The sequence below is a fragment of the Odocoileus virginianus genome, chromosome 5, assembly GCF_023699985.2.
Source record: "Odocoileus virginianus isolate 20LAN1187 ecotype Illinois chromosome 5, Ovbor_1.2, whole genome shotgun sequence".
NCBI lineage: Eukaryota > Metazoa > Chordata > Mammalia > Artiodactyla > Cervidae > Odocoileus > Odocoileus virginianus.
This window is the reverse complement of record NC_069678.1, coordinates 39,533,798-39,547,715: the sequence shown is the minus strand read 5'-3', so window position 1 is coordinate 39,547,715 and position 13,918 is coordinate 39,533,798. Positions and strand designations below refer to the sequence as shown.

Here is a 13,918-nt window from a genome sequence, read left to right as displayed (position 1 = left end):
ATAATTAGATGAATAAATATCATATTTTTATCAATTTTTTTACTGAGCAAATAGAGACCACTATAACACTTTAAAATATTACATTTTATTATAAATCCACATAGAGAGCTTAATTATTTCAATACTATAATTAAAAGTGACAGTAACTAAGGAAGTTGTGGATTGGTGTATGTGAAATTTCTGAACTACTAGCCTTTCTTTTACCAAGAACAGTTAATAGGAACATAGGGGGAATGAATTATGTTTTAATGCTTTAGTTTCTCTATCAATAAATGCTTATTCCCATCGTCTTGGAGAGGAACAGTAATTAATGTTAAATAGAATTGCTATTTTCTATTGGATTTATAATTTTAATATGTATTGTTAGTAATAATTACCTCACATATATATACAAATCGCCTAGCCATCTACATACCCTCTTTTGTGACTATTACAAAATTAAATTTATCTGCAGTAAGATTTAACTCAACTTTAATAAGCATTGCCTGTGGGCACAGTAGACCATTTTGAAGACCGTAATGAACATATAACATACTTATGTACACAGTCTGATAATTAATTTGCAGTGATATATGCAGAATATCACTGGTAGTTGAATATTATTGACAGAATTCAGTCCTGAAAGCTAGCAGGAGTAGGCCAAATAATCTTTCTTGTAATATCACCACAATGAAATATACTTCAAGATTTGCTGATGATGGTTCTAAGGCAGAACTGAGAGATTTTTAAGTCCTGTTCCTACCCTGATAAGCATGTATGAAGAAAATGAGTCATTTCTTGCCACTATAATAAAAGTGGCCTTGTTATGTCAGGCAAAAGAAGGTGTCACAGTCATAGCTTCTTTTTCCCCATCACCTTTCCCATCTTTCCCACAGTTTCAAGGAGTTTTAAATGTTCTAACTCAGTAGAATAATTAAAAGCAAAATCTATGTCATAAATTATATTTCTAGTCACAACAGTATTAATGTTGTTTCCTTTTCCTCAGTGATCTTCCAACTGTTTTATTTCAATAAAATTAAACCTTTCCACTATGCTTTTATGTTACCCTATAAAAGAGAGGTTATGACAGCTTCCTAAATACTGATTAACATAAATTTGGTGGCCCATTTACCAAATACAGACATATGGATTGCTTAAAAAAGAAAATGACTTTAAAACAGCAACAACTTTATCACATGAAACATTTAGTGAGATATTTTTAAGTGATTTTGAGGAATAGTAACAAAAAACAGTAAATTTATAGTATTATCAATATTTAAAACCAAGATATAATTCTTTGAACTATATTATTTTAGATAAATTCATTATGAATCCCTATTCTCTTAAAAAAAGTTATTTTATTGACATTTAGTTGATTCACAATGTTGTGTTAACTTCTATAGTATAACAAGGTGATTCAATTATACATATACATACACATTCTTTTTCAGTCATTTCCATAATGGTTTATCACACACTATTGAATATTGTTCCCCATGCTATACAATAGGAGCTTCTTGTTTGTCCATTCCATACATAATAGTTTCAGTTCAGTGGCTCAGTCCTGTCTGACTCTTTGCGACCCCATGGACTGCTGCAGGCCAGGCTTCCCTGTCCATCACCAACTCCTGGAGCTTACTCAAACTCATGCCCATCCAGTCGGTGATGCCATCTAACCATCTCATCCTCTGTCGTCCCCTTCTCCTGCCTTCAATCTTTCCCAGCATCAGGGTCTTTTCCAATGAGTCAGTTCTTTGCATCAGGTGGCCTATGTATTGGAACTTCAGCTTCAGCATCAGTCCTTCCAATGAATATTCAGGACTGGTTCCCTTTAGGATTGACAGGCTGGATCTCTGGCAGTCCAAGGGACTCTCAAGAGTCTTCTTCAACACCACAGTTCAAAAGCATCAATTCTTCGGTGCTCAGCTTTCTTTATAGTCCGACTCTCACATCCATACATGACCACTGGAAGAATAATAGCTTTGACTAGGTGGACCTTTGTTGGCAAAGTAATGTCTCTGCTTTTTAATATGCTGTCTAGGTTGGTTGAAGGCAGGAGGAGAAGGGGACAACAGAGGATGAGATATTTGGATGGCATCACCGGCTTAATGGACATGAGTTTGAGTAAGCTCCGGGAGTCAGTGATGGACAGGGAAGCCTGGCGTGCTGCAGTCCATGGGGTCACAAAGAGTTGGACACAACTGAGCGACTGAACTGAACTGAGGCTGGGCATAGTGTTTCTTCCAAGGAGCAAGCCTCTTTTAATTTCATGGCTGCAGTCCAGTGATTTTGGAGCCCCCCCAAATAAAGTCTCTCACTAGTTCCATTGTTTCCCCATCTATTTGCCATGAAGTGATGGGACCTGATGCCATGATCTTAGTTTTCTGAATGTTGAGTTTTAAGCCAACTTTTTCACTCTCCTCTTTCACTTGCATCAAGAGGCTCTTTAGTTCTTCTTTGCTTTCTGCCATAAGGGTGGTGTCATCTGTGTATCTGAGGTTATTGATATTTCTCCCAGCAACCTTGATTCCAGCTTGTGCTTCCTCCAGCCTGGCATTTCGAATGATGTACTCTGCATAGAAGTTAAATAAGCAGGGTGACAATATACAGCCTTGATGTACTCCTTTCCTGATTTGGAACCATGTTGTTCCATGTCCAGTTCTAACTGTTGCTTCTTGACCTGCATACAGATTTTTCAAGAAGCAGGTCAGGTGGTCTGGTAGTCCCATCTCTAGAAGAATTTTCCACAGTTTGTTGTGATCCACACAGTCAAAGGCTTTGGCATAGTCAATAAAGCAGAAGTAGATGTTTTTCTGGAACTCTCTTGCTTTTTCGATGACCCAACAGATGTTGGCAATCTGATCTCTGGTTCTTCTGCCTTTTCTAAAATCCAGCTTGAACATCTGGAAGTTTCACGGTTCATGTACTGTTGAAGCCTGGCTTGGAGAATTTTGAGCATTACTTTGCTAGCATGTGAGATGAGTGCAATTGTGTGGTAGTTTGAGCATTCTTCGGCATTGCCTTTCTTTGGGATTGGAATGAAAACTGACCTTTTCCAATCCTGTGGCCACTGTTGAGTTTTCCAAATTTGCTGACATACTAAGTGCAGTACTTTCATAGCATCCTCTTTTAGGATTTGAAATAGCTCAACTGGAATAGTTTGCATCTGCTAATTTGAAACTCCCCACTCTCTCTCTTGGCAACCACAGCACTGTTCTCTATGTCTCTGAGCCTGTTTCTGTTTCATAGATGAATTCATTTGTGTCACAATGTAGATGAATCCCTATTCTGAAATGCTGTAGTCTCTCTATCTCTATCTCTACTACTGTGCAATACCTTCCCACTCCCTAGCCAACACCACCCTCACGAAAACTGGCCACCTACATGCCATTTCTCTTCTTTCTTCCTCTTGACATCTGTCGGTAACTATCATTGCCTCTTTTTCTCTCTACACCTTTTATATTTTGAAATCGTCCCAGACTCAAGCGTTTCAGATTCACTTTGGCTGAATCTTTTGATTTCAAGGGATCTCTATGATGAGAGCAATAAAGGTAGGCAGATTAACAAAAGGGTGGGGCTTTTTAAAAAGACTGCTTTCAAAAACAATTTTACATTGTCTTTAAAAGGTTTAAATGTTTGTTTATTCTTGAGCAAGAGCTGGGGCACTTTGATGTGGAAGTTGCCATATCAGCATCAAATAATCTGGCCTTTCTGGGGGCACAGGTGGTGACGTGGGTCTGTGTGGAACCTCTGGCTATCTACAGGATATTCTTAGAGAACCGTCACCTGGAGAACAGAAAAATGATTATGATTGGAAGACTTAGAGGACAAGAAGGGAAGGTATGGACAAAGCATTTTGGGGTGAGTGGAGGAGAATGTGGGCTTGATCTAAGATCAATACATTTAATCAGAATGTAACAAAAGAAATAATTTGAGTTTCTCTTTCTTTTCCAAAGCACTGTATTCTTATTTGTCATTCAAGGTGAGTAGTTAAATGATGTGTATATGACATCAACAGAGGTTTCTTGAACTGCTGGGTTCAAGATAATAAATAACATTATTATTTTTAATTCAGGCAACTTTACTATATACTAGGATTATTTTGAGCAGTGTTCTATATCAGTTTGAAAAACACTTGAATACAGAACTGCCTTACTTGTAATGAACTTGTATTTACACAGTTTTTGTAAATTTAGCATCAGCAAAAATAAAAGATTAACATTGCTACCGCATTCTATTAATAGCAGGCTGTTGCAGACCACAAATCTGCTACTGGTGCTACTCCGATGAGAAGGGCCTGCGAAATGCAAGGAGTGCAGAAATAAAGACTGCCCAGAGGTGGCGCTGTGGCTAAAGTACACGGGGATTTTGATTACAGGGAATGTATTTACTTCCTACCCCTCTAAATAGAGACTGTTAGCCATCATCGCTTTTGTATTTCTATAACCACAATATCAGGAAATAAAGGTCTCTGCTGGTAACATGCTCTCACCAACTCCAATCTGCAGGGACATGTGTAAAGTCTTCACTCCACTCACAATCAGAGCGAAAACACCACCTCCTAGGCCCCTCCAAGCCTAGAGACCTGTATTCAAAGTTTTAGCCATCCTTCTCTCTTCCTTTCCTTCCATAGAAACTATGATCCTTTGGACAATTACTTCGTGATATCTAATGTTTGATTAGTTTTCTAACATTTCATGTTGAAATAAAAGATTTCATTTTAGAGTACATACTTTGGGAAATAAAGCACCACAATTCCTTCCAGACCTATGTATTAAAAGTTCTATAATGTTTTTTTAAAAAGAGGAAAGATAAAGATGATTTGGCTTGATTCCTTCATTTGTGGATGAGAAAATGAAGGGCCAGAGCAGGAAATTTACTTTACTTGCACAGGACAAATCCTAACTTAATTGCAGCCCACTAAGATCTTGTGTCATCTCATTTTGATTATTATAAATTATTAACAAATTGAAGCTGAACTAGTGGATTAAAATGTGTGTATTATTGTTTATTGGGTTCCTTTCATCGTTTGGTTTAATTGAGTTTTCTTTACCAACCTTCAAGGAACATTACATCTTTTTAAGTTGGCCTTCTTTAATCACACCCACCTGCAGCTGTTTTCTATCCAGAACATTTTAATTATTATTATAGTTTTAAAGATTAAAAAAATATTTTTCATACATGCACAAAGTGATTTGATCATAAAAATGAAATTTTAAGTTCCAATCAATAAAAGTAAGCCATTCCATTTCAAGGTGCAGCCATTCCTTTCAAGGTGCTAGACATATAAAGAGAGGCATATCCTAACTGGTATTTAAAAATGTCCTCTGCGTGATGTTGTAGGCAACGACTATAGTTTCTTTGGCAGACTTAGTTTTGATGGTTTGAAAGACAGAAATCCCCCTAAACAGACGCTAAAACCATAGATGTTGAACATCTGCATTGTCTGTAGCTAGATTCTTCTGCAGGTCCCTTTTCTCAATCTAGCAGTGCTGTGTGTAATACAATATGAAAACTTGTCCCACAAGACTGGTTTTACTTAATGATACTTAGCAGAAGGGCTTTGCACTTTCATGATAATTTCCACCAGAAAAATCTCTCTGGAACTTACTAATAATAATCAGACCTAATATTAGCCTCAGATCGGAGATTTATTAAACCTATTTGGCAGAGCAGATAAAAGTTGAAGGACTAGGTATTTAAGCATCTAGGCTGAACTGAGGTACTAGAATGAGACACTCAGACTACCACCCTCAAACCGTTCCTCAAAACTTGATTTATACTAGAAATAACTTTTCTTACTCTCCAGAGGCTGTGGGATTTCTAATACTGCGATAAGTTCCATCACTCTGAGGGCTATAAGAAATTTGGCTTCTCATCCTCTACAGTGGGGTGGATACAAGGGGCAAGGGTTTTTTCCCTAAAGTTTTCCTCAACTTTGAAAGTAGACCGTGATCTTTTTTTTTACCAACGTTGATAAATACCTATGAAACGCCTACTGGGCCCTTAGTTTATACATGGATTGATGGGAAGAAGAGGAGGTATGCAGGCAGTGTTTTGGAACTATTGAGTTCTTGACTGTTTCTACCTTGTGAATTAAACTTCCACTAAGGTTCACAAATCTCTAACATGGTGAATTTAAAAAACAAAACAACGCCTCAAAAACACAGCACAGATCTCCATAGCTTGGAGGTCTCGGGAAAGCCTTTCTACCCCAACAGAGACCCATTTCCAAGGCAGATGTGAAGTAAGTTTCCTAAAGGGCTCGTCTCGGCGCGAGGGGCGGGCTGTCCCCGAGGGACTAGCGGGGCGGGTCCCGGGGATACCTCGCGCGCACGGAGGGCGAGTGGGTCCCCGGTGCCTCGACTCGCCCTCCCGGGCCGCGGGGGGCCGCCCCGGCGGGGTTTGCGGCGCCGGGTGACTTCTCCCCACCTGATTCCGGCCCTTCCGCGCTCCAGCCTCGGCCCGCTCCTCCGCCTGGCTCGCTCCCCCGCCCCTGGAGTCTCATTTCAGTCATCCCTTTGTCCTTGCCCGGATTGGCAGGTTTTATTATTCCGCCTGAACAATCCGGCCGCCCAGTGGCTGAGGGTCGCTGACGTCGGCGGCAGAGCCGGGGAGTAGTTGGGATTTTGCTCTGTCAGTAACACATGTGTAAGAGCCGCGGAGGGAGCGAGCGAGCCGGCTAGAGGCCAGCGCCGCCGCCGCCGCCGCCGCCTCCGAGCCGGGCAGCAGCAGCCCCGGCAGCGGCGCAGGCTCCGGCGCGCCGGGCCCCGCCGGCCACAGCTCCCCGCCTCCCGGGCGCACTCGTCCCCCGGCCGCCGCCGCCACCGCTCCCGGGGCTGTTGTGTTTGCGGCCGCTCCCCGGCTGGAGGTGCAGGAAGCTCGGCCGAGCCGCTGCCGCCGCCAGCAGCCCCGAGCGAGCGGGCGGGCGGGCGCACGGGAGGGAGGCAGGCGGAGGAGGAGGAGGAGGAGCGCGGGCGGGGCGGGGGCCGCCGGGCGGGGGAATATACAAAGTGAAGCCACATTGCCAAACTTGCAGCAGCGATTGCAGCAGTTGCTGCCGCTGCGCCGCGCTGCGCGGGCCGAGGGCTCCTGCAGCTGCTCGCGCGGAGCCGGAGGCGGAGAACGGCGAGGACCGAGACTGACACTTCTGCTCCCCGCCGCCGCCACTTACGCGGGGCCCCCCAACCCAGCCTCAGAGCTGCGCGTTAAAAAAAAAAAAAAAAAAAGGCAGCCCTTAGCCCCCTCCTCCCCTTTCCTGCTTCTGCGAGAACATCCCCCCTCCCTCCAGCTCCGCCAGCCGAGGCGCCCCTTCCTTGGAAGCCGAGCGGCTTCGCTCGCATTTCGCCGCCGTCGCCTCTCGCAATATTGCAATATAGGGGAAAAGCAGGTAAGGGGACGGCTGGGGAGCCGCGGGCAGGGAGGGGGGGGAGAAAGAGGAGAGGGCCGATTTGGGCCGGGGCTGTTTTCTTTGGCTTCCTTCCCTTGACCGTCCCAAATTGCAAGTAAACAATACGTCGGCTTAGATAATGCGCGAGTCTGAAACTACCGAGGTCGGCCTGCGAGCTAGCACGGAGGACAGCCCCGGGCCGCCAGCTTTGTAGCGGTTCCTGCTTACAAAAGGGTTCTTCTTGGAGATGGGGCTGTTGGAGACCTTGGGGGGTGGGGGGGTGGGGGGGGTATATTTTCAGTTACGAAGGGAAAGGCTGGAGGTGCTATAAGGGTTTAAGTCTGAGAAGTAGTGTGGGGGAAATAGTCACGACCCTCCACTCCACTCCTCCCCCCCCCCCCCCTATTTTTGAAACAGTGGCAGAAAGGATCTAAGTGAGCAAGATTGGGTATTGCTGGTTCTTTTAAAAAATTCCTCTTGGCTTATAAGTCTTTTGTTCCAATCCAGAAGAAATCCGGTGAATCACCTAATTAAAATCAAGACATGAATTAAGCATCCATTTTTGTACTACAAATTGCCAGCGCTACGTCTGTCCCTCCCTTGGTCTCCATTAAAAAACACCAGAGACGTTGTTAAAGGGGGGCAGATTTTGCCTCTAGCTGCCAGTTCTGCTTTCTATTTCACTGACTATCCCAGGACCTAAATTGCTTGGCTATGTAATTACTAGAGTATAAGCCTATTTAACTTAAAAGCTTTCTTTCTTTTTTTTCCCCAACTCTAAATGAAACTTGATGAGGGCCCGTCCTTAGTTATCAGGGGAGTCAGTTTCTGGTCAGTCCTCTTGATTCATCTCTTTTAGATTTAATCAGCATTAAGGTATTGCTTGTCCTTAAGAGCTTTAGCTAATGGGGTTACTGGATGCTTTTCTCAGTGTAGTGTTTCCTTTAAAAAAAAAAATACATATATATTTACCTCTCACCAAAGATGGGGGCGGGGAAGAGCTTGGAATCTCCTCCCTCCCTCTCCTCTTTTAAAAAGGAATTTGGAGCGATTAAAACGGGGGGGGGGGGGGGGGGTTGTTTAAAGACCTAGGGCAGGAAATGCAGATTCATTTGGGTTAGGGCAAATTGTAACAAAAAGCAATTCCTCGAGTAAATGCATCAGATAAATCAATTTACATAAAGGTATGATGCATTCGGATAAATGCAATGCTAATGGGTTTTAGAGTGGTCCTGTTTCCAAAGTCTCAGGGTTTTGTTACAGCTTAATTGGTGCAGTTCTTATTCTGGTTTATTGTGCGGTCACTGGACACACGTTCCGGGACTCTTTCGGAGGAAATGTGTTTAAAATCGGCCTATTTAAGGAACCCGAGTCCTTGTTTCGTTCCCTTCCCCGTGTGTGTGTGTGTGTGTATATATATATATATATATATATATATATATTATTTTTTTTTTTTTCCTCCTGCAGTAGCCAAGTTGGGCTGGGGACAGGCAAAGTTCGCCGTCTCCCTTCTGAGGTATCAGCTGAATGTCTTGAGCAGATAGCCGGGAGCCTCGAGGGGAGCCCACACTCTCGGCTTACGGAGGACAAAGACAAAACAGGCTGCTTAATTGGCAGTAAATAACTTGATCTTTTTATAGAATAAGTGACTGGAGGAACACGAGGACTTTATTGGACTCAGGATTGGAGGCAACAAATTAATCGGTTTAGGCTAAGCTTTATAAATTGATTCCTATATTTTCTCTCGTGACATTCATTAGAAAGAGTGGGGAATTTTTAAAAGCAGTTTTTGGTGACAGCAGGACTGGCTCGGAGATAACTTGTGCATCCTTTAACAGTTCCTTCTCGCATATTATCTGTAACGTACCCCCGGCTGCCCCCGCCCCTTTGGAGGAACAAAGCTTTAGCATTTAAATTGCTGATCAAGGGCAGATTAGTGAGACCAAAGTGGAGAGTGTTTGTATAGGAAGTTAACAGGCATCCTAAAGTTCAATGATCTATTATTCTTGCCTGTGTCCTGAAAACCCAGAGAAAACACTGATTGATCTTCAAAATGAAATGAGATTTGGAACAATAATGGGAGATGGCGGTCACCACAATGGCATGTGAAAGGTGCTGTTTAAAATACGAAAAACCAGTTTCGCAACTTTACACACCGCCCCCCCCCCCCCCCCCCCCAACACACACGCCGTCTCCTCGCCTTCCCTCCCACCATCACGGGCTCCATCTCCCTTCTGCTAGTTCCTCCCTCCTTCCCTTTCAGAAAGCCGAACTATTTCCAACTTGTGAACTGCAGCTGCACTTCCCGGGGCAGAGCTCGGGAGGGAACGTGGCTCCGGCGGGGGCCGCCGCCTCCCCACTCCCCTCGGCGAGCGCTCTGGGCTCGGCGGGGCCCGGGGAGGGGCCGGGCGCGGCGGTGGGTGGGTTTGACCCTCATTTGCTGGAGGCGGGCGGCGGAGGAGGGGAGGAGGGGGCGGTGGGCGGAGGCGGGGGCCGGGAGGAGGCGCCGCGAGGGGTGGAGCGCGCCGCGGAGCCTGGCTCTCGGAGTTTTGACAGTACCCTAGCTGAAATTGTCAGCGGCGGCGAGCGCTGGAAAGTTGAGAGGAGCTCGTGGCCCCAGAACAAAGCTTGAGAAAAGTAAACAGGCGGCTGCTGCCGGCAAGCCTCCCTCCTTCCCTCTCCCCGTCATCCTCCTTCCCGCCCTTGCTCTGCTGCTTCCCTCCAGCAGTTCTGGGGGGGAACGGGTTCGCTCTCTAGCGCGGAGATTACTAACTTTTGCATCGCCCCTGTTTTGTCTCTCTCTCCTTGTCCGCTTCCCGCCCTCTGCAGACCATGGTGAATCCGGGCAGCAGCTCCCAGCCGCCCCCGGTGACGGCCGGCTCCCTCTCCTGGAAGCGGTGCGCAGGCTGCGGGGGCAAGATTGCGGACCGCTTTCTGCTCTATGCCATGGACAGCTACTGGCATAGCCGGTGCCTCAAGTGCTCCTGCTGCCAGGCGCAGCTGGGCGACATCGGCACGTCCTGTTACACCAAGAGCGGCATGATTCTTTGCAGAAATGACTACATTAGGTAAGACTTGGCTGCCTTTTCCCCAACATTGGCGGGCAGAGCAGTAGCAAGGCTAAAGATCACCAAGGATTTTAAGGAAAGGAACAGGGCACCTCTGAGAATACACCCCAAAAACCTGGCTGGCTGAAATTTAAGGGGTTAAAGAAGCATGTGTTAGTCTTCCAATTTTTAATGGCAGATTAATGGCGAAGGCCACACTGAGAACTGCACATCTGGTGGAACTGGGTCGATAGGTGTGCCAAGGTTGCACTCAAGACCAGGATTTCAAGTGGTCAGCCCCAGTTGGACCCTCCACTAAAAATAAACATTTCTAGTGGGAGTTAAGCTGCTTTCTTAAAGCAAGGTAGGGGCCCACATTGGAACTCGGAGACAAAAGATTGACTTAAAATTTTACGTGTGGTTAGTGAGCAATGATTTGTGGATGGTGATGGCTGATTATGATACTTACATAAGCACCTTAAACTTTCTTGAGTAGAAAACTGACTCATTCTTTGTGCCCCTTGTGAAAACTGCTGGTTACCTATCAGTTTAAAGACTTGTCATTTTTCTTGTAGCAAAGAAACCCAAACAAGAAAAAACCAAACTTAATGGTAATGTTTCTCTTTTTATACTGTTACTTGGAGGCTCGAAATAGTGTGTGGTTTGTGATGTAAAATTTTGCAGTGCTTTCAATTGAGGAATGTTCAGATTTTGGGTTTTTTGTTATTTGTATCACTGCCCTTGATCCCTAAAAGAGATTTAGGAAAAGAGGCTATAGAATTATACTAATCTTGCATTTTAAAGCAATGTATACGAACATTCATATGCCCATGTAAGCAGCATTTTCCAACAAGTTTCAGTGCAATTAATGGAAAGAATTCAGGAGGTCAGGTGCCTATAAGATCTTTTCAGGTGAACTCAAGCTACTTAAACTCATTAATTTGAAAGGAGGCATTTGAAGGATTACACATTTAATTTGAGTAAATGGTTTGATAGACTGATGCACATGAATGCTTCTAGGAGGTGTTCTGTTTCAACATCCAGTAATTAAAAAAAAAAAAAACCCACACCCACACAGTTGATATTAGAATACCGCTCACTTTTAAAAACTGCGTTCTATTTAAATTTCCGCTCTAAACCATTTTCTTTATAGAGATTAGAACATTTTTGCTGTTTCTTCAATGTGGGTTAATCAATAGATGAGGTATTTTTTTGAAGTTTAGCTCTATTGTGATTCCCTCACTCTGGGTCTAAAACTGCAAAAGACCCCACTGCAATTCAGAGCTGAGTAGTATGGCTATGTTTATCACAGCGATATCATTAGTGTGAAATGATGGAATAAGGTGACATTTGGTTTTCCAGTAATGCAGTACTGGCCTCCTCAATCAGCCAAGTTAAAATATATATATATATATATATATATATATAGATACAGGAAGGGAGAGGGCTTTTATTTTTAAATTAAGAGGGCATCATTAATTTCACAAAGTGTTCTTTTAGAAGTGTTGGAAAACCAGCAGGAGCATGGGTGTAATGCTTTCTTATCCTCCTTCCAAGCAATGCCATGAGCTTTGACAGTATTGTAATTAAATAGAGAGCAAAACTGTGGTAAGGAGGGTGGCTTAAAGGGGAAAAATGACAGTGCTGTTCAGAAGCAGTGAATGGTACAGATTCATCTCCTCTCCATGTGCCTTCAGAAAACCTTCTGATTACCACTAATTAAAAAGAAGATGGGTCCACTTGCATTCCCTCGGGACAAGTTAAGGCAAGTGGCTTCCTGGGAATCACTTCCATTTCTTTCCTTATTCTTGGGAACAAATATCAAATGTCCATTTGGTGTTTTTCTCGTGGCTTAATGGAGAAACAGAGGATATGTGCCCAACCCCATAGTCTCCTTTGGGTCCATAGTCTCCTTTCCTTTTTCCTTACTGAAAACTGGAACCATTGCTGGTGAACTAGAGGATACCCTGAGAACCTTAGATTTGTCCTGGAGAGATGTGTTCTAGCTCAGTAACAAATTGATCCTTTCCTCACACTGCCCAGAGCTCAGCAGCAGCATCCTCCCCCCGCCCCCCGTTTTTAAGGGATCTCCTAAGATTTTCTTCAGTGTTCCTTCTTTCTGCCCACCAAGATGCCAAAAGGGTGGGAAGGTGGGGAGGCGCGTGTTTCTTTCCCTCTCAGCTGCTCCTTCCCCAGCCTCCCCTCTGTCCACTTGTTGAAGGCGCTTTCAATTCTGCAGTGACGGCCGCTGAGGAGCAGGACTAATCCGCTCGCCGGCCACCAGGTGAAGGGGACTCTTTCGCTCTATGGCCCCAGCTGGGACCACTGAGCGATTTATTAAGGGGCTTTTAAACTGTCTGACTTTGAGGCTGGTTTTTTTTTTTTTTTTTTAAAAACAACCAAGATCTGGCTAAAAAGCTTCGGGAGAGCTGGGAGAGCCCCGGGGAGGAGGGGGCTGGGGGGAGGGTGCCGCTTTTTCCTCGTTCCTTACCCCTGCGCGACCAAGTGTCGATTGGGCAGAACTGAACTTCTTCTCTTCTCCCTCCCAAGATTTCAGATAAAGCCTTGCTGCAGCGAATCCGCACAATTAAAAGCTTTAATTAGTGGCTCCTCCATTTTCTTAGTTCTGATGGGCTTTATCTAATGAGATCTGGTCTCTGGCTTAGATCTGCTCCGAATGACGTGTCCGCAATGAATGAGAGCTGCGTCGCAAACAAAACATTTAATTAACAAAATTGGCCTCTAAGAGAGAGAGGGAGAGACGGGGAGGGGGTGAAGGGAAAGGAAGGGGAGGGTGGGTCTTAAAGGGGCCAACGCCGGCCAGGCCCGGCCACCTTGCCAAATTACAAAAGTAGGCGAACCTTAGCAGCGCCCCCCCCCCCCCCCCACGACCCCCCAGTTCCGCAACCCCCAGCTCAATCCCAGTGCCACCAAGTAGCTTCAGAAACTCTTGATTCTCTTTCTTCGAGTCCTCCTTTCTCTACCCCCACCTCCGGCCCGAAGACTGGCGCGGAAGGTGCAGCGAGAGGAGGAAGTTCGGGGAGATCGACGGGTGGGGCTTCAGGTCCGGTGAGGCGAGGAAGCGCGCCGGAAGCCTGGTTGGCGGTTTTCTGCGCGCCGGTGCTCGTCCGCTCGCTCGCTCGCTCGCTCGACCGGGCCGGGGCCAGGCTAGGGGCCGGTGGCGCCCAAGGCCGCAGTGGCCGGTACCTCGGGCCCGCGAGGGGGCGAGCGCAGGGCGGGAGCTGGAAGAGTGGGTCGCGTTTTCTCTCCCTGAGCTCTGCTCAGGAGGTTCACGTGGCGCCCGCAGCCGCAGTGAGCGCCGCGCGGCCGGGGGTGGGGGCCCGGGGCGGGGGGACTGCTGCTGGTGGGTGGTGGAGGGTGTGTTTGGGGAGGGGGGTAGCGTTAGGAACGGAGGCGCCGCCAGACAGCGAGTTCATTTCCCTGGTAATCAACAGCAAGCTGCTATATTCAGAGAATGCTGTCCCTTTAATTGAACAGGCTA

At 45.6% G+C, this 13,918-nt stretch overlaps 1 protein-coding gene and 1 long non-coding RNA gene across 5 annotated transcripts in view; one reads left to right on the top strand and one right to left on the bottom strand.

Annotated features, from left to right (window-relative positions):
- Positions 1-7,157: 7,157 nt before the first annotated feature.
- LMO4 (LIM domain only 4) overlaps positions 7,158-13,918 on the top strand; it is a 16,510-nt gene continuing 9,749 nt past the window's right edge. The window contains exons 1-2 of one of the 4 annotated variants that reach the window (XM_020877239.2): positions 7,158-7,369; positions 10,199-10,437. In XM_020877239.2, coding sequence (XP_020732898.1) covers positions 10,202-10,437 — 236 coding nt within the window. In that variant the 5' untranslated portion in view covers positions 7,158-7,369; positions 10,199-10,201. Of the gene's footprint in view, positions 7,370-9,654; positions 9,790-9,903; positions 10,007-10,198; positions 10,438-13,918 lie in introns of those variants that run through there. The other 3 variants (XM_070467809.1, XM_070467810.1, XM_020877241.2) reach the window with 3 other exon arrangements.
- LOC110127142 (uncharacterized) lies at positions 12,995-13,749 on the bottom strand. Its single transcript, XR_002310679.2, has 2 exons — positions 13,407-13,749; positions 12,995-13,118 (listed from the first exon to the last, which is right to left on the bottom strand). It is a non-coding gene; the product is annotated as an uncharacterized lncRNA (long non-coding RNA).